The sequence below is a fragment of the Loxodonta africana genome, chromosome 4 (assembly GCF_030014295.1).
Source record: "Loxodonta africana isolate mLoxAfr1 chromosome 4, mLoxAfr1.hap2, whole genome shotgun sequence".
NCBI classification, from domain to species: domain Eukaryota; kingdom Metazoa; phylum Chordata; class Mammalia; order Proboscidea; family Elephantidae; genus Loxodonta; species Loxodonta africana.
This window is the reverse complement of record NC_087345.1, coordinates 58,756,077-58,777,251: the sequence shown is the minus strand read 5'-3', so window position 1 is coordinate 58,777,251 and position 21,175 is coordinate 58,756,077. Positions and strand designations below refer to the sequence as shown.

Genomic DNA, 21,175 nt, shown 5'->3' with positions numbered 1-21,175 from the left:
TTTGTGTTCAGTTCACAGAAAGGAACTCATACAGCTAAAAGCATAAGAGGACTATCAGAATAGGTATATGCTTTTAGTGTATAAGAAAGTCTTATTTATTTATTTTTTCTATGACAGAAATACCACAAGTGGATGGCTTCAACAAACAGAAGTTTATTTTCTCACAGTTCAGGAGGCTAGAAGTCCAAATTCAATTCAGGGTGCCAGCTCTAGGGAAAGGTTTTCTTCCTGTCAGCTCTGGAGAAAGGTCTTCGTCTCTTCTGAAGTTCTGCTCCTGGGCAATCTTCATGTGGTTTACCATCGCTCTTCTCCCATCTCTGCTCTGCTGGCTTGTTTAATCTCTTTTATATTGCAAAAGAGATTGACTCAACATACACCCTACACTAATCCTGCCTCATTAACAAGATAAAGACAACCCATTCCCAAATGAGATTATAACCACAGGCATAGAATTTAGGATTTGTAACACATATTTTGGGGGGACAGAATTCAATCTATAACAGTAGCCCTGCTCTTTCTCATGAAATAGTTTTTGACTCCTTGGGTAAGAACCATAACATCTACCCTAAAAAAAATGATAAAATAAAATAAAAAATAAAGAAAAAACTACTTTTCCAGTCTTAGAAGATACCTATATAGATAAAACACTATGTAGACCAAATGAATGTAACACACACGGGGTAAGACCAAAATCCCAAGTTGGGTCACCAACAAAATATTTTTTCAGGATTTAATGATGATTTTTGTGATCAGACCATCAAATTATATATAATACAGACACGTTAATACTAATTTAAACCATAAAAAAAGATCTAATTGTACAATATTTACAAAATATCATATATCAATGAGTATGCAGTTGAGCATTACATGGGTAACAGAATGTGAGTACAAAAATTGTATTGACAAAAATATGAAATGCAACCAAAAAAATCACCCGTTCTAGTGAGGTCATGAAAATACTGGATATAGGTACATCTTATTTATGCTTTAATCAACTTAAAAAATATTTTTACATGTACACTTGGAATACAGTATTGTTTTGCCAACAATACATGGGAAATGGCTCTTCATAGAAACCTAAAGATCACATAAATTATATACTTAAGGTTGCTATATTCGTTAAAGCCATTGCTATATTGGTTAGAGGAAGAAAAAAAAAAACAGGCTCTATCATTTTCAATTTTCGTAATTTAGCAATCATCCCTTGGTTTTATATTTATCATGGTATAAAATTGACTGTAATTTCTTCTAGTCTCTTCTTTGTCAAAGGCAAATGTGGTCAGAGCAATTACTATCTGACCTTCATTTTCATTAATAACCATTTCAAAATCTATGCTTTCAGGATTATAAGATATAGCTTACATTCCTAAAGCTAACTACATTTGCAAAAATTGCTACCGAGGATTATAAAAACTTACGCAAAAAACATGAAGTCAAAATGTTAAATTGAAAAAAAAAAAAAAAAAAAGAACTTTAGAAAAAAGTATGCCTGATCCTGAACAAAAGGAATCAGGGAGATTTGTGGTTTTGCCACAGAATGAAGTTACTAAGAACAGAGAGGGATAATGAAGAATTAAACATGGGAACTTGATGTTCTTCTTACACGCTCAACTTATTGCACATTTTAAAGAAACCAATTATAATGTACGTATAAATGCTACCACTTTTTCTTCTTGCCTTTCTCTTTTTGGCTTTTGAAGTAAAATATTGGTTATAATTTTTCTACTCATTTACTGACACACTAAGATCTAAATGAAAGCAAGAATAAGCTGATCATAATGAGAAAGCATGAATTATCAGTATTTCATATGCTCTACTCTAGAATTTGGCCTATGTTATGGATCAGATGACTTAAAAAAAAACAAAAATAACAAAAAAGAACAGCAATATACTTCGACCATTCATACTTTTTTAACAACAAGTGCTTAAAGTGATATCATGTAAGTATGATAAAGATATAATCAATCGATCCAAGTAGCTGAATACCAGTTTTTACATTGATATACACATATGAACATATAAAAAAGATTCAAAAAAATCTTAAACTTTCAAAAACATTTTGCCATCTTTCTCAATATATCAATTTTGACCATTCACACTTTTTTCTCACTGTTTCTCGATAATTTAGCTGGGTGTTTTGAAAATGATTTCTTTTTAACAGTACAGCATACTGAATTATTTATGTCTATTAATCCATCATTTCCCATTCTGTAATTCTTTATTGATAAAAGTTTTGTGAAGGAAATAGATTACATCTATTTATAAGATTGATAGCGTCTTTGTTACGAACAATGTTAACGATATATCTCAGAACATACTATAGAATACAAAGACTAATGCCAGATAAGAGTATGTAAGTGACATTGTGTATACATGTGGACTTATTATATTCACATGTAGACACGCTCACAAAAGCTAGAAATGTTCTGGCACTTAATATGTAGCTCACTTTAATAACCAAATAGGATAGCTTCTGTTTCAGGTTAAGGATAAAAGGTATGAAAGGTCAACATCTCTACATTTATCTCTAAGGTTTTTTGTTCTAGAAATATTGTGGTGTCTTAATAAAGACCAAACCAACTTGAACATCGGTCCCAAGCCAAATCTGATTATTCCAGTTCACTGATTCAATTGTAAAGAATGTCTACTTAAACATGAAGTTTATTATGACTTGAAGCAAAATCAGGAGGAAAATGATGAAATAGTCTTTTTGTTGCAGAAAATAATCTGTGGCAGGTGTACTTGAAGCTAAATGATTTCGAAGAGCCATAACATTTCTACAAAAATAAGCAATAACAAATGTTAGCACAAAATTCACAATTTGATATTATATAGTCATAGAGCACTTAATTACACTAACTACTCCAACCTTTTACTACAGCCTGAACAGACAGGCTGATTATGCTATGTGAAGCCATTATTAGGTCTTACCTAAATCTATTGTCCATCCTGCATCAAACATATTACTTAATGATATGTATCAAATATAATTATTAAAGGATGATGATGAAGAAACATATTGCCTCTTCTGTTACAACAGTGGTTTTAAAACAACAAAAATGTTGCTTCTTAGTTAGCCCACTAAAATTTTATATTTAGAGAAATAGGGGTGGAGGTGGAGAAAAAAAATCCTAAATTCCCTAGGAAATAATGAATACCACAGATTTTACGACATCCCTGACTAGAATAATGTTCTACAGGTATTTCATATGCTAACAAGAAGGAAAATGTTCCTTTCTTTAGTCACACGAAGTGAGCTTAGATTACCTCATGCCATCCTAAATGCTTTTCGGTAAAAGGCATATACAGTTGTTCCTTGTTATTTGCAAATTTCGTGTTTGCAAATTCACCTAAGCTAAAATTTATCTTTAACTCCAAAATTAATACTTGTAGCCCTTTCCTGGTCATTCATGGACATGCTGTAAGGACAAATTAGAAATAAGAAAGGAAAAAAGAAAGCGAGAGAAGCTTAATTCCTCCTTTCTCCTCCCTTTTTTCAGAGCCTTTACTTCAGAAAACTTGTAAATTCTTTCTCTGCTCTTTGAAATGTATGAAAGTCTTTTTAAAGAGTAAATAAGCCTCCTGCCAATTTTATAACCCAGGAATGGTTCTTCAAGGACTTGGATGCCATCTCTTTGAAATGTAATCAATCAAGGAAGATTCCTCTCAGTTCCTGGGAAGACAGGAGTCTATCTTCCGCTGGCCCTCGGTTCCCAGGTGCAAACCTACTTCCAGTCATAAAGATATGAGAAATTAGCAAACTCAAGTAGCTATCCCAGGTGAATTTAGGATGAACAAATGGTGCTGTCAAGTTCTCTTCCTTGAGGATTAGTTATCCTTTATCTTGAGAATGGAAAACCAGGTGGTGTAGTGGTTAAGAGTTCCGCTGCTAGCCAAAAGGTCAGCAGTTCAAATCCACCAGCCATTCCTTGGAAATCCTATGGGGCAGTTCTACTCTGCCCTATAGGGTTGCTATGAGTCGAAATTGACTCGACAACGACGTTTTTTTTTTTTTTAATCTTGAGAACATGTATGAAATGGGTTGCATCTGCTTGGCTATATAAAAAGGATAGAATTCCCCTCTGTCTTTGCAATCTCTCTTTAGCAGACTGTGATGTCAATCACATTCTGGCTTAATAATCATTCAATAATAAAACTTTTTTCTTCTACATCTGCAGAGAGTTTGTCTCAGCTGGCAGATTTTTTTTTATATAATTATGCTTCCCCAACAATGCACAGAGCAATGAAAAGTTGGAGTCGCCTGACCTCCCAGCTGAGATTGAACAAGGTAACGCTCTGCCTTCTTGTTTCAGCTCTCATACTGCAAACAAGTCTTCTTTTCGTAGTCTATTTACTGTCATGTTTTTTGCATTTTTTGTTGGTGATTTTGCTGTTTAAGATGGCCCCCAAGCATAGTGCTGAAGTGCTTTCTAGTGTTCCTAAGTGCAAGAAAGCTGTGATGTGCCTTATAGAGAAAATATGTGTGCTAGATAAACTTTTATGCTATGGTGCTATAAGCCATGAGTTCAATGTTAATGAATTAATAATATATATATTAAATAAGGTGTCTTTAAACAGAAGCAAGCATTAAAGAAAGTTACGTGCTGATCAGTTGATGAAAATGCTATGACCAGGGGATTGCAGGAACCTAACCCTGTATTTCTCCTAGGAGCAGTGGTTCAGAATTCACTAATTCAGTGTTTGTGGCAACTTTATAGAACTACCACAAATAATGAAAATCAATTATAATTAAATTAGAAAACATTTCTTAAGCACTTACTATATATAACAACTGAGGATACTAAGATGCACAAGACATGATTTCTGCTGTAAAGGAAGACATAGTCCAATGGGGTGGCCAGAAATGACCCATACAAAAACAGCTCTATAGTGTCACAGGGCCTCAAAAGAAGTACTTACAAGGAGCTATGCAAGCCAAGTTGAGGGGATAACTAATTCTACAGGGCATGGGTAAGTGATCAGAAATGTTACAAAAAGGGTCGCATTTCCTATTAAATTCTGAAGGATAAGCACGGGTTTTCTTGATGCGCACGGTGGGAGGAAAGGCATTCCTGGAAGCAGATCCAATGTGGACAAAGGTCCAGAGATGAGAGACAGTACAGTACATTCTGAGAGAAATAAGGAGTTCTATACGACTAGGGGCATTGGGCGGGTACAAGGGATTGGCAGAAGATAAGAAAATAATAGCTAAACGTAAGCCATAAGGTCTCCAGGAGCAGAGGACAAAAAAAAAAAAAAAATCCCCCTGAACACCTAGCACTGAATGCTGAATATAAAAAAGCAAATGGGCTAATACGAAAAGAAAAATTAACAACTAAAGCAATGGGAAGCAAGCAATCTGAACTCAACTATCATTAGCAGGATCAGGACCGCTTCTCCCCTAAGGGAACTCCCCAAGTGTGAACAGTTGCTGGATCATGGGGAGGGGTGTGTAAGGAGGGGCCTGGGACCACAAGGGGAGCACTCAGTGGTCTCAAAGCAGTGGTTACTTACCCATTGTTATAGAATTATTGCAATATTTCAACAACTGGAACATTTCAGTTAAATATTAGTCATGCACGAAGCGGATCTTCTTAACTAATTTTCTCAGCAACAATCCCACACCCACACCCAGTTCAGCTACATTCTTAAAATTATTATTGTTACATGCTCTTGAGTTGGTTCCAACTTATAGTGACCCTATGTACAACAGAACCAAATAAGAAAGAAAATCCAATTCTAACTTCACAGATGCCACTGCCCAATAAATCAGAATTTAGGAAAAAAAATAAAGCTCTTCCAATATGCTAGTGTTAAGAGAAATTTTGGGATTTAGTCATCAGGTGATAGAAGCTAAGGTTCTATTTTAGATTAGCAATGTTATAAAAATGTCAAGTTTGTGTATGATTTCCTATGTAACAGGATTCTTAACTACTGTACTATCACCATCAGTAATATTACCTTTTAATTTCTTCCTGTGTTTGCTTTATAGATTCAATGGAACTTTGAATGTCTCCCAGTTCTATCCCTTTCTTTCTTCTTGTATTTGGTTTCAATGATTGAGCTAAAGAGACATTTAGAATGAAGCTGATGAAAATAGTGAACATAATTAATTGTAAAAACAATTTACGTAACAATCTGATTCCCGTGTTATATAAAAATTTTCCTGGGTATTATTTTCAAAATCAGAAATTAGCATAATAAGACGAATACTCTGAATATTTGAAGTTTCAAATATATCATTCAAAAACTAAAACACTACAATGCATTTAGAAGAACCACAAATTAAATTTTGTATGGCATCAAAAATAATTCATTTAAAATATATATTAGCTTGGGGAAGGTGTTACTCTCTTGTCCCTTACCCACTTGCCTACACCTGAAGAAGTCAGCTTTGGACCTTCTCTTCAGTCTTACATTGTTAATGTTTGTTTATTCCCCTAGTCATTTAATCTTTAAAACTTAGTCAATTTTGATACTTTCTCTAAAAATTTTTAGTGCCAACCAGCAAGATATACTGATTTTTCAAATCCCTTCTCACATTCATTCCTTCCTTCTAATTCTGTTCCGATTTTACTTAACCTCTCTAAGTCTCAGCTTTCTCATTTATAAAATAGGGATAATAATACCCAAATTTTACATGGTTCTAGTAAAATGTGTTTAACACATAATCCGGCACAAAAAATGTCAGCTGATACATTATATTAATATAGTCAAGTAGATAAAAGAGTGGATTTAGAAGACTCCTCCCAACTCAAGCCTAGAATGCTGTAATCAATCCACTGTTGTTAGGTACCGTTGAGTTTGTTCAAACTCACAGCGACCCTGTGTACAACAGAACAAAACACTGCCTGGTCCTGCATCATCCTCATAATCGTTGCTATGTTTGAGCCCATCGTTGTAGCCACTGTGTCAATCCATCTCATTGAGGGTCTTCCTCTTTTTTGCTGACCCTCTATGTTACCAAGAATGAGGTCCTTCTCCAAGGACTGGTCCCTGCAGATAACATGTTCAAAATATATAAGACAAAGTCTTACAACCCTCCCTTCTAAAAAGCATTCTGGATTCTGGCTGTACTTCTTCCAAGAAAGATTTGTTTGTTCTTCTGGCAGTCCACGATATACTCAATATTCTTTGCCAATACCATAATTCAAATCCATCAACTCTTCTTCAGTCTTTCTTATTGACTGTCCAGGATTCACATGCATACGAGGCAACCGAAAATACCATAGCTTGGATCAGGTACACCTTAGTCCTCAAAGTGAAATCTTTGCTTTTCAACACTTAAGAAGTTTTTTGCAAAAGAAATGCCCAATGCAATATGTTGTTTGATTTCTTGACTACTGCTTCCATGGGCGTAAAATGAAATCCTTGACAACTTCAATCTTTTCTCTGTTTATTGTGATGCTACTCACTGGTCCATTTGCGAGGATTTTTGTTATCTTTCGGTTGAGGTGCAATCCATACTAAAGACTTTGATCTTCATCAGTAATTGCTTCAAGTCCTCTTCGCTTTCAGCAAGCTAGGTTGTGTCATCTGCATATCTCAGGTTGTTAGTCTTCCTCCAATCCTGATGCCATGTTCTTCATGTAGGACAGCTTCTTGAATTTGCTCAACATACAGACTGAATAAGTATGGTGAAAGGATACAACTGTGACGCACACCTTCCCTGATTTAAAAACACGCAGTATCCTTTGCTCTGTTCGAACAACTTGGTCTATGTACAGGTTCCTTATGAGCGTGATTAAATATTCAGGAATACCCATTCTTTGCGAAGTTATTCATAATTTGTTATAATCCACAGTCAAATGCCTTTGTATAGTCAATAAAACACAGGTATACATCTTTCTGGTAATCTCTGCTTTCAGCCAAGATCCACCTGACATCAGTACTGATATCTCTCGCTCCGCGTCGTCTTCTGAATCCAGCTTCAATTTCTGAAAGCTCCCCATAGATGTACTGCTGCAATGGTTTTTTGAGTTATCTTATTTGCATGTGATATTAATAATAATGTTCAATAATCTCCGCATTCTGTTGGATTAACTTTTTTGAAATGGGCACAAATCGGGATCTCTTCCAGTTGGTTGGCTAGGTAGCTGTCTTCCAAGTTTCTTGACATAGATAAGTGAGCGCTTCCAGCGTTGCATTCATTTGCTGAAACATCTCAATTGGTATTCCGTCAATTCCTGGAGCCTTGTTTTTCACCAACGCATTCAGTGCAGGTTGCACTCCTTCCTTCAAAACCATTGGTTCTTGATCGTATGCTACCTCCTGAAATGGTTGAATGTCGACCAATTCTTTTTGGCACAGTGACTATATATATTTCTTCTATCTGCTTTTGACACCTCCTGTGTCGTTCAATATTTTGCCCATAGAATTCTTCAACATTGCAACTCGAGGTCTGAATTTTTTCTTCAGTTCTTTCAGCTCGAGAAATGCTGAGCGGGTTCCTCCCTTCTGGTTTTCTAATTCTAGATCTTTAAACTTTTCATTAAAACATTTTACTGTCATCTTGAGCTGCCCTTTGAAATCTCTGTTCAGCTCTTTTACTTCTTCATTTCTTCTATTAGCTCTCAGTACTCTATGTTCAACATCAAATTTGAGTTTCTTCTGACTTTTTTTTAATTGTGTTTTAAGTGAAAGTTGACAGTTCAAGTTAGCTTCTCATACGAAAATTTATATACAGTTTTGTGACCCTAGCTGCTCTCCCTATAACGTGACAACACACTCCTCTTTTCCAACCCAGATTTCCCATGTCTACTCAACCAGCTCCTGTCCCTTTTTGCTTCTCATCTCACCTCCAGACAGGAACTTCCCATTTAGTCTCATGTATCTACTTGAGATAAGAAGCATCCTCTTCACAGATATCAACTTACATCTCATACTCCAGGCTAATCTTTGCCTGAAGAGTTGGCTTCGGAAGTGGCTTCAGTTCTGGGCTAACAGAGAGTTCAGGGGCCATGTTTTTCAGGGTTCCTCCAGTCTCAGACCATTAAGTCTGTTTTTTTTTTTTTTTTACTAGAATTTGAGTTCTGTACCCCACTTTTCTCCTGCTCAATCAGGGGCTATTGTGTTCCTTGTCAGGGTGGTCACTGGTGGTAGCCAGGGGCCATCTAGTTCTTCTGGTCTCATGCTGATGGAGTCTCTGGTTTATGTGGCCCTCTCTGTCTCTTGGGCTAATGTTTTCCTTGTGTCTTTGGTGTTCTTCATTCTCCTTTGCTTCAGGTGGGTTGGGACCAATTGATGTATCTTAGATGGCCATGTGCTAGCTTTTAAGACCCCAGATGCCACTCACCAAAGTGGGATGCAGAACATTTTCTTAATAAACTTTGTTATGCCAGTTGACCTAGATGTCCCCTGAAACCATGGTCTCTAAACCCCGTCCCTGCTACTAAGTCCCTTGAAGTGTTTGGTTGTATTCAGGAAACTTCCTAGCTTTTGGTTTAGTCCAGTTGTGCTGACTTCCCCTGTATTGTGTGTTGTCTTCCCTTTCAACTAAGATAATTCTTATCTACTATCTAGTTAGCAAACACCCTTCTCCCTCCCTCTCCATCCTTTTAACCATCAAAGAATGCTTTCTTCTGTGTTTAAACCATTTCTTGATTTCTTATAATAGTGGTCTCGTACAATATTTGTCCTTTTGTAACTAATTTCACTCAGCATAATGCCTTCCAGATTCATTCATGAGATGTCTTGCAGATTTATCATTGCTCTTTATCGTTGTGTAGTATTCCATTATATGAATATACCATAATTTGTTTATCCATTCATCCATTGATGGGCTTGACATCCATCTTGGTCTTTCCTTTGGCTTTTTAATGACGTTTTGCTTTCTTCAAGTATGATGTCTTTGATGTCATACCACAACTTGTCTGGTTCAATGCATCAAATCTATCCTTGAGATGGTCTCTAAATTTAGGTGGGATATACTCAAGGTCGTATTTCGACTCTTGTGGACTTGTTTCAATTTTCTCCAGCTTCAACTTGAACTTGCATATGAGTATTTGATGGTCTGATCCGCAGTCAGCCCCTGGCACCCACTCGTCTGACAGTTCTTTGTATTGTAATCCATTCAGAAATCTTAAGATCAGTGTTCCTCCAATAACCTTCTCTGACCACCTCAAACTAAATAAAGCTCTCTCTCCTTTACCATTTGTCATCTATAAATTACCCGGCATTTATAATTTATTCATCTCTAGTGTTACCTGTGTACATAAAAATAAGAGCTCCCTCAGCTTAGTGTAAACCTAGTAGGGACTATGGCTTCTTAAAAGTTCTTTTATTTTCTCGTAATGTCAAAGGCCTTAATCTTCTCTTGATTATATTATCAGTGTGGCTCAAGCCAGTTTACATAGTATCTGACTTGAACAAGAACAGCACATTATTTAATCTAGTAGTCCATAATGTTAACGTTGTTGTTGTTGTTAAGTGCCGTCGAGTTGGTTTTGACTCATAGCAACCCTATGCACAACAGAACAAAACACTGCTTGGTCCTGGGCCATCCTTATAATCATTGTTATGCTTGAGCTCATCGTTGCAGCCACTGTGTCAATCCACCTCGTTGAGGGTCTTCCTATTTTCCGCTGACCCTGGACTCTGCCATGCATGATGTCTTTCTCCAGGGACTGATCCCTCCTGACAACATGTCCAAAGTATGGAAGACGCAGTCTTGCCATCCTTGCCTCTAAGGAGCATTCTGGCTGTACCTTTAAGACAGATCTGTTTGTTCTTCTGGCAGTCCATGGTATATTCAATATTCTTCACCAATGCCACAATTCAATGGTGTCAATTCTTTGATCTTCCTTATTCATTGTCCAGCTTTCATATGCATATGATGTGATTAAAAATACCATGGCTTGGGTCAGGTGCACCTTAGTCTTCAACACTTTAAAGAGGTCCTTTGCAGCAGATTTACCCAATGCAGTGCATCTTTTGATTTCTTGACTGCTGCTTCCACGGGTGTTGATTGTGGATCAAAGTAAAATGAAGTCCTTGACAACTTCAATCTTTTCTCCGTTTATCATGATGTTGCTCACTGATCCAGTTGTGAAGATTTTTGTTTTCTTTGTGTCGAGGTGCAATCCATACTGAAAGCTGTGATCTTTGATCTTCATCAGCAAATGCTTCAAGTCCTTTTCGTTTTCAGCAAGCAAGGTTGTGTCATCTGCATAACGCAGGTTGTTAATGAGTCTTCCTCCAATCCTGATGCCCCGTTCTTCTTCACAGAGTCCAGCTTCTCGTATTATTTGCTCAGCATACAGATTGAATAGGTACTGTGAAGGAATACAACCCTGACGCACACCTTTCCTGACTTTAAACCAATCAGTATCCCCTTGTTCCGTCCTGTTGATCTATGTAAAGGTTCCTCATGAGCATAATTAAGTGTTCTGGAATTCCCATTCTTCGCAATGTTATCCATAATTTGTTATGATCCACACAGTTGAATGCCTCTGCATAGTCAATAAAACATAGGTAAACATCCTTCTGGTATTCTCTGCTTTCAGCCAGGATCCATGTGACATCAGCAATGATATCCCTGGTTCCACGTCCTCTTCTGAAACCAGCCTGAATTTCTGGCAGTTCCCCGTTGATATAGTGCTGCAGCTGTTTTTGAATGATCTTCAGCAAAATTTTGCTTGCGTGTGATATTAATGATATTGTTCTATAATTTCCACATTCGGTTGGATCACCTTTCTTGGGAATAGGCATAAATATGGATCTCTTCCAGTCAGTTGGCCAGGAAGCTGTCTTCCATATTTCTTGGCATACACGAGTGAGCACCTCCAACGGTGCATCTGTTTGTTGAAACATCTCAATTGATATTCCATCAATTCCTGGAGCCTTGTTTTCTGCCAATGGCTTCAGAGCACCTTGGACCTCTTCCTTTAGTACCATCAGTTCCTGATCATATGCCACCTCTTGAAATGGGTGAACATTGACTAATTCTTTTTGGTATAATGACTTTGTGTATTCCTTCCATCTTCTTTTGATGCTTCCTGTGTCATTTAATATTTTCCCCATAGAATCCTTCACTATTGCAACTCGAGGCTTCAGTTTTTTCTTCAGTTCTTTCAGCTTTAGAAAGGCCAAGCGTGTTCTTCCCTTTTGGTTTTCCATCTCCAGCTCTTTGCACATGTCACTATAATACTTTGTCTTCTCAAGAGGCACTTTGAAATCTTCTGTTCAGTTCTTTTACTTCATCAATTCTTCCTTTTGCTTTAGCTGCTCGACGTTCCAGAGCAAGTTTCAGAGTTTCCTCTGACATCCACCTTGGTCTTTTCTTTCTTTCCTGTCCTTTCAATGGCCTCTTGCTTTCTTCATGGATGATGTCCTTGATGTCATTCCACAACTTGTCTGGTCTTCAGTCACTAGTGTTCAACGCATCAAATCTATTCTTCAGATGGTGTCTAAATTCAGGTGCAATACATTCAAGGTCATATTTTGGCTCTCGTGGACTTACTCTGATTCTCTTCATTTTCAGCTTGAACTTGCATATGAGGAATTGATGGCCTGTTCCACAGTCGGCCCTTGGCCTTGTTCTGACTAATGATACTGAGTTTTTCCATTGTATCTTTCCACAGATGTAGTCAATTTGATTTCTGTGTGTTCCATATGGCAAAGTCCACGTGTACCGTCGCCATTTATGTTGGTGAAAGAAGGTATTTGCAATGAAGAAGTCGTTGGTTCGATCTCCAGCATTGTTTCTATCACCAAGGCCGTATTTTCCAACTACTGATCCTTCTACTTTGTTTCCAACTTTCACATTCCAATCACCAGTAACTATCAATGCATCTTGATTGCATGTTTGATCAATTTCGGACTGCAGTAGCTGATAAAAATCTTCTATTTCTTCACCTTTGGCCCTAGTGGTTGGTGTGTAAATTTGAGTAATACTCATATTAACTGGTCTTCCTTGTAGGCATATGGATATTATCCTATCACTGACAGCACTGTACTTCCGAATAGATCTTGAAATGTTCTTTTTGACGATGAATGTGACACCATTCCTCTTCAAGTTGTCATTCCCAGCTTAGTAGACTATATGATTGTGTGATTCAAAATGGCCCATACCAGTCCATTTCAGCTCACTAAGGCCTAGGATATCGATGTTTACACATTCCATTTCATTTTTGACGATTTCCAATTTTCCTCGATTCATACTTCATACATTCCAGGTTCTGACTATTAATGGACGTTTGCAGCTGTTTCTTCTCATTTTGAGCTGTGCCATATCAGCAAATGAAGGTCCTGAAGGCTTTACTCCATCCACGTCATTAAGGTCGACTCTACTTTGAAGAGGCAGCTCTTTCCCAGTCATCTTTTGAGTGCCTTCCAACCTGGGGGGCTCATCTTCCAGCACTATATCAGACAATGTTCTGCTGCTATTCATATGGTTTTCACTGGCTAATGCTTTTCAGAAATATACTGACAGGTCCTTCTTCCTAGTCTGTCTTAGTGTGGAAGCTCAGCTGAAACCTGCCCTCTATGGGTGACTCTGCTGGTGTCTGAATACTGGTGGCACAGCTTCCAGCAACACAACAGGCAAGCCCCCATGGTACGACAAACCTACAGATACATGGGGGGTAATGTTGATACAGTTATATTTTTACTTGTCTGTGACTTCTAAATACTACAGAACTTCATTCTGGGAATCAACAACTTTTCTGAAGCATGGAACTGAGCTCAAAGCTCAAAAATGCTTTCTGAATTGAATCTAGAAAACCACCAACAATTTTTCAGAAGCTAACAAGGTGCAAAGAGTAGTACTACAGTGTGGTTCTTGATTTGCATGTCTTCCTTTTTTCATTTCCCATGCCTTTACCTTGTGGCTTGGTCTCGAAACTTACCTATAATCTAAAATAGCTTTTGCATCTACTCCTGCCTCCACCAAAACTCTTACATATTTTCTTGAGTTATTATGAAAGACCATTTTCATATATCATAGTGTAGTAGTATCTTTTTAAAAAATTATACTCCTATAGTGAACAGTGTGCAATAAATATTTTTACTTTCACTTCCAGATGAGTCCTGGATATCAGGTTCTGGGGAAGAATAGCCTTTCACCACTTTCTTCTGTTGCCTGGTTGGCTTATGTTTCATTTTTGGGACATTGACCTGAAAAAAAAATTTCCACGTTGTATGAATTTGTACTATATTTTGTAATTAAAGACCACTGTTGTACAACTGTCAAAACTGTTTGTTCATGGGCAATATATTCAGAAATAATAACAAAAATAAAACAGTCGAGTTAAAACACATATAAGATATGATGCACTTATGCAATGAAATTATTTAATTTTAACAGGAAACTAATTTGGCCCAAATATCAAAAATATCAAAAAGTATACAATGAAGAGATTTTGCTCCCACTCCTGACCCCTTATCTATCTAGTCTTTCCCCACTAAACAGGTAACCACTGCTATTAGTCTGTGTGTCTAGTGAAATTTTATGCATGCTCAAGCACTTATCAACATATATGCCCCCTCACTTTTCTAATTGCACTAGTTAGTACCACCTGTCAAATGTTAAATAATGTTTTTTTTTTTGAGTTCCAAAATATTTTTATATTTTTTATTGTGCTTTATATCCACGTTTACAATTCAAGTCAGTTTCTCACAGAAGATCTTATACACACATTGTTATGCAACCCTAGCTGCTTTCCCTATAATGTAACAGAACGCTCCTCCTCTCCATCCTGTATTTCCCATGTCCACTCAATAAGCTCCTGTCCCCCTCTGCCTTCTCATCTCACCTCCAGACAGGAGCTGCCCACATATCTCATGTATCTACTTCAGCTAAGAAGGATACTCCTCACCAGTATCATTTTATGTCTTATAGTTCAGTCTAATCTTTGCCTGAAGAGTTAGCTTTGGAAATAGTACAAAATAATAATATTGATCTTCATAGGGCTAGTGAGAAGATTTAAAGAATAGGTATACAGCATTCAGAACAGTGCTCTATATTTGCTATATAACTGTTAGCCATTATCATTGCTACTACTAATATATTTCATAGTACAAATGGGTAATAGGGCTAATGAATTTTCTTACCCATCTGTTTAGCATCTTGGACAGAATCTTAGCTCATAACCTACTACTAAGCAGCCCCTGAAACAGAGCAGACTCTTAAGAGTCTATTGCATAAATAACCAAAATAAGTGAATCAATTAATCTAATAAGTAGAATTATTAAGAAGAATTTTTATTTCCAAGTTGAGAAAATGAATTTAAACATTCTAGTTATCTTTCCTTCCCTACAAGCTTCATTCTTGGAAACAAGCAAGCAAAAAACAGAAAACAAATTAGATGCCTGAGGATCTAGAAAAATTAAAAAAGAAACAGCATCATAAATATTCAAGTCCTAGAGATATAAAATTTTATAACATTTAGAATTCAAATCCCCATTCTCAGGTAAGCTATGTATTACTCTACAGAGTAGGTTCAAATTGGAGACTGATGAAAACTGATGAGAAGATTATTTAAAATGACAAAGGACATCAGCAATACAACTAGGGATATACAAAGATGTATTGTGATCGGTAACTCTTCCTAAATGCAGATGGCTTGTGTATCTATTATGTTAGAATTGTTAAAGAAGCTAATTTGAATGTTTGTTGCCAATGATTCTGAGAATGTACTAAATTTATATGCCTAATGGATGTAATTACTTTTTTTTATCACATACCATTGGAGTACGATGTCTCACTTTGGTCTGGATAACACCATCTTTTTCAAATTGTACCATATCATTAAGTGGGTCCCATGGTCGGGTACTACATATACGAAAAAGAACACCATTAGTTTAATGACTAATTAAGAACTCAGAAACCTTCTATTTTATATTAAATTTTCATTAATGATTATAAACACAGCTCTAAGATTAAGATTTGCCCATATTTAATCTACTGACCCTCAGCTTATTTTGTAGGGTAACTACTATCACGGAGTCAAGTTTATCATGAATGGAACATCAAGTTTAAAATCTCACACTAATACACACAGCTGAATTAAAAAAAAAAATTCTAACAACTGTAATTCTTGAAATGTAAGCAGCAGCAAACTATGCCAATATATTGTTTGTAATAAAATGTTGTTAATTACTTACTCTGCAAACTTGTAATGCCATTCTCCTGTGAGTGGATCAAGTTCAAATAACTTGCAAGTCCACTCTTCATTTTTTGTTTTACGATCTCTGGCTGCTTGTCTTTGAGCTTCTTCTAAAACATACTTCTCTTGAGTAGCTTCAGTTTGGTCTTTGGCATTTATGGCTTTAGTTACCCGCTGCCAGAGTCTACGCGATGTACAAAGATAGTATTACTGAAGGATATGTTTTGTTATATAATTGCCACAATCAAAACACATTTTTAAAGAAAAGCGACAGAGAATCAAATCTCTATAGAATAGGCTTGAATCCCTTGGGAAAAAATGATGCTCAGATAGGTTTCTGGCTTTAAAAAAGGTTACAATCAGATGCTTAGAATGAGTCAATATTGAAAACAAAACAAAAAAGAACAAACTGGAGCCTTGGTTAGAGAGGTACCCACTCTTAACTGGGGACTCATTTTTTTCTTGGTAAGAGAAATACATTATAGAGGTTCTTTAACATATGACAGTGAATGTTGTTAAGCCAAGGAGAAGGTAGGGCTCAAGAATCTACATTTTTAACAAGCCCCTCATGTGATTCTTAATGTACATTAAGGTTTAAGACCCAGTGACCTTATGCAGATCCATTAGTGTAATGCAGTGCTTCTCAACTGTTGTTAGGTGCCGTTGAGTCGGTTCTGACTCATAGCAATTCTCAACCCTAGATGTATAAATTATCAAGGAGCTTTTAAAATTGCAAATCATGTATTGGTATTTAAACAAATTAAAAAAAAAAATACTTCCTAGATGATTCTAATCTCAGCTAGTGCTGAGAACCACTGATCTAACAGGAAAGACCACTGGAGCCCTGAAGGTGCAGTGCTTAAGTGCTCAGTTGCTAAAAAAAATTCAGCTGCTCCACCAGCTGCTCCTTGGAAAGCCTATGGGGCAGTTCTACTCTGTCCTATAGGAATGTTATGAGTTGGAATTGACTCGATGGCAATGGGTTTGATTTTTTTTAAGTTTTTTCTTCAGTTAAAAAAAAAGTTTTACACACACACACACACACAACTGGAGCCCTGGTGGCAAAGTGGTTAAGAGCTCAGCTACTAACCAAATGGTTGGCAGTTCAAATCCATCAGCTGCTCCTTGGAAACGCTATGGGACAGTTCTACCCTGCCATACAGGGTCGCTATGAGTTGGAATCGACTTGATGGCAACAAGATTTTTTTATACTATACATACGCACACCTATATTCACCCACCTGAGAAGACAGCATGTTGAGATTGAAGGAACAAAAAGCCTTGGAATCAGACAGACTTAGGTTGAATCTTGGATCTCTCACTTTGCAGCTAGTGAATTTAAAGTATTTTAACCTGTCTGAGTCTTGTTTCCTCATCTTTAAAATATGCTGAATTATACCCACACCATAAAAACGGTTCTACATACCTGGGCAAAGCTTAGCTCTGGATGGAAAGCATCATGTGGCTAGGGCTGAAATAGCCTTTTTAGAACTGGTGCATACATATTCTTCCACCTTTGACAACCTCAATTTTAAGGGGAGAAGGGACTGAATCCTCATGAGTGAGAATCATACCCATGTGGGAGGACGTAACAAGGACTAACCTGAATGATGTATATAAAGTACCTAGCATAGTATCTTTTACACAGAAGTACCCTTCTCCTAACACAAAAAGATATAGTAAGGATAAAACATATAATGTACATACAATATTTCTGGCTCAGTAGTATAAATGTCTTATCTAGCAAGAATTTCAGGACTTCAAGAAGAGGAACTATGGCCTTAGTTATTACCGAGCTAATGCCAAGTCCTTTAGAAGCCAGCCCATCCAATAGCATAATTCTTGTGTTTTACAGAACGGAATAAAAAGGACGTTCAGTACCACTCCCTGCACCTAGAATTCTACACGCACAAACCAGGCTAGAAAACAGATGGCAAGTAGATACCAAAAGTCATCAGTAAGTCCTATAGCTTTGTGTAAACAAAAGTTTTTTTTTTTTTTTTTTAAACAGGTCCTGGAACAGGTGAGAAGAGAAAGGAAATGAGGGAAGTTTTATATTTGATCTGCACAAAAGCAGGGTGATTTGTATTCCATTTGACATTCATGCATACAGAAATGAAATCCTGTCATATCCCACAAACAATATGTTGCTCGGTTCAAATATAACTGACAACAGAGAAAAGTAACCACAGTATTAAGGAATTAAAAAAAATGCTCTTTCATCTTCAGGAAGTTACCTGTGAAAAAAGAATATACTTACTTCTCTGATTCAAAATCTCCCTGCTCTTCAAATTTTACAGTGTGTCTTATTAATCTCCATTGCTTAATGTCAGGTGTTGGATTCCAGAAAACCTCTAAATTATCAGTCTTTTTGTCATTAATAAAAACTTCACTATCCTATATGTAAGAAAATTAAAAGTTAACATAAAGAATTCTCTTTATTTAGAAGGAGATTACATAGTACAGTATATTAAAAAAAAAAACAAAAACAAAACTTTCGTCCAGCTATTTAATTACCTGGAGTTAAACATTTCTTTAAAACAAATATAACTTGTGCTTTTTCAAAAGCCTCAATTTCTTGTCATTTTAATAAAAATATTCATTAAGATTAAACACATAATTCAACTTTTAAAGAAAGCTGCCTGAATACACCAAAAGTTCATAAGACTTCACAAGTTTTACTTAAATTTCAAATAACTATATTTTTTTATATGCAAAGAAAGCCTCAGTAGCCATCCTTTATCAAAGTGGAGCACAGTATTTGCTGCAGATAAAATGAGATGCTGTTTACTATCTATGTGCTTAATTTATGGATAGGACAACTTTAAAGAAACTTTCTTAATATTAAAAATTTGAGCATAATCTTAGAAATTTCATTTGGAAAAAGACAGCTTTATCTTTTCCCCAAATGACATTCACATATAAGTCAGTTAACAAAAAATTTTAGAGATCATATCTAGCCTCTTAAGTGAGTCCCTAGATTTAGCTTCATCTTCTCATATTTCTCATTTCCTCATAATTATCATAAAGAAAATAGCATATAGTCAGGGTTTACAGTGAGGGTGCATCTAGATATAACTGTAATACTTTTTAGTTATTTAAGCTGCTCTTGATAAAACTACATACTAAGTTTAGGTCAGCAGTGAAATCAACCAAAGCTACTGATCTCATAAACCACTATTCCTTTTCCATGTTTCTCTAAAGAAAACCTAACTCTACATGGAACCACTCCTCTTCCTTCTGAGAAAGAAGCAATATAGTGCCATGGCTAAGACTACAGGCCCTGAAGCCAGAGTGCTTCGGCTGGAGTTCTGGCTCCACAACTTACTTTGGGCAAATTTTTTTAAAGTTTCTGTACCTTAGTTTCCTCCTCTGTGAACTGGGGATAATACTTCTCCCCACCTCAGAGGGCTGTATTAAATGAGTTATATGAGTAGTTTTTAAACAATACAGTACATACTAAGTGATATGTAAGTGTTAGCTATTTTAATTGTTTTAAAGTTTTGAAAAGAAAAAAAATTATACAAAACCGAATATTTTAAAACACCACCAAGACCAAAATATGTTATTAAGCTGAAGCTTATGTTGAATAGTAATGCTTTTAGCAATGAAATAAGTATGCTTTTAATTTTACAATATGCTTTTTATTTTTTTTTTTCACAGAATGAAATTCGTTTTGAAAAGCTAGCATATAAAAATACTTACCCAGTGACCTTCCAAAGTAGCTAGGACTTCTTTTCCCAATTTAAGTTTCCCTGATATTTGATTAACACAATCACTACTACCTAGAAATGGCTTTTAAGAAAGAAAATGTTGAAGAAATATTTTAATTTTAACTTATATTTACATGCAATGCAGACAAACAAAAAAAAGTAATTTTACAGTCATAGTGCTCTTGCATTATATATAGTACCCAAATGGTGATACATTGATTGAAATTTTGCCAGGAATGTTAAATAAGAGGAAATTTGAATTTGTTGCTGTGGAAAAAGGTAACAACAGACTATGTAAAATCCAAATAAATAAGCATACTGAGAAAGATCACAACGATATAACTGACTCATGTCCCGTGCCTTCTCAAGTGCTGTGCTCTCCTGGCTCTCAAGATTGCACCCTATCAATGGGGCAATATGTTAAGCCATAACAGCTCAGTAAACCTAAGGGATTTAACTGATGTACTGAAAGAAAGAGTAACCTGCCTTCAAGCCAAAACAAAGTAAAATGATACCCAACAACAAAAAAAAAAACTCCAAAAAAATAAAATTAGAAGGAATATACTTTGAGTTACCTTACTGATGTCTCTCCTTGGAGACAAAATGTTGACGCTTCAATCTAACCCTTAAAGGTGTCATAAATTACTTAAGACCTCTTTGGTCATGACTCTCAAACATCCAATAATTTGCTAAGATTAAAAAAATACCATACAAAGGGTACTGCACCAAATACTTCAAAGAGCTCTTTTTTGTTAGAAATGAAGTCGCTCATCAGCTGGATATCAATACAGAAGCAATTCAGTAATAAATACTAAATAGTTCACAGACATTTTTATCTGAACATAAAGCACTGTTCCACGCCAACAATTAACACTATGAAGGTCTCAAATTTCCCTTTTTCACTCTAAGGCAAACAGTATTTTCCAAAGAATATGCCCACTCCCCGCCCACAGTCCATGTGATATTTATTTATTATTCAATAAGACCCTGCCACTCTTCCGTTGAGAAATGGGGTCTATATCCCTCCCCATTGAATCTGGGTAGGCTATGACTCTTCAACTAAGAGACAATGGTGGACATATTGTGACTTCTAAGGACAAGTCATGAAAGGTGTCTGATGTGGCTTCCTCCTTGCTCACTAGTATACTTGGACTTGGAGCCCTAAGCTGCCATGTGAAAAAAACTATCTTGAAGCTGCTATGCTGTGGGCAAGCCAAGCCACATGTAAAGGGTATGTTTACAGGTGCTCAAATCAGCAGTCCTAGCCTTTGAGTCACCCTAGCCCAGGCACCAGACATGAAGTGATGAGTCTTCAAATCATAAGAAAAAACCAAAAGAACAAATCCACTGCCA

The 21,175-nt window shown here is 36.3% G+C and overlaps 1 protein-coding gene across 8 annotated transcripts in view; it reads right to left on the bottom strand.

Moving 5' to 3' along the window:
• Positions 1–135: 135 nt before the first annotated feature.
• OSBPL8 (oxysterol binding protein like 8) overlaps positions 136–21,175 on the bottom strand; it is a 238,497-nt gene continuing 217,457 nt past the window's right edge. For 7 of the 8 annotated variants that reach the window (XM_023559101.2, XM_064283797.1, XM_064283798.1 and 4 more), the window contains 7 exons: positions 19,815–19,904; positions 18,370–18,506; positions 16,108–16,293; positions 15,688–15,775; positions 14,013–14,118; positions 5,965–6,067; positions 136–2,780 (listed from right to left, as the gene is read on the bottom strand). In XM_023559101.2, coding sequence (XP_023414869.2) covers positions 2,648–2,780; positions 5,965–6,067; positions 14,013–14,118; positions 15,688–15,775; positions 16,108–16,293; positions 18,370–18,506; positions 19,815–19,904 — 843 coding nt within the window. In that variant the 3' untranslated portion in view covers positions 136–2,647. The remainder of the gene's footprint in view (positions 2,781–5,964; positions 6,068–14,012; positions 14,119–15,687; positions 15,776–16,107; positions 16,294–18,369; positions 18,507–19,814; positions 19,905–21,175) is intronic. The other variant, XM_064283796.1, reaches the window with a different exon arrangement.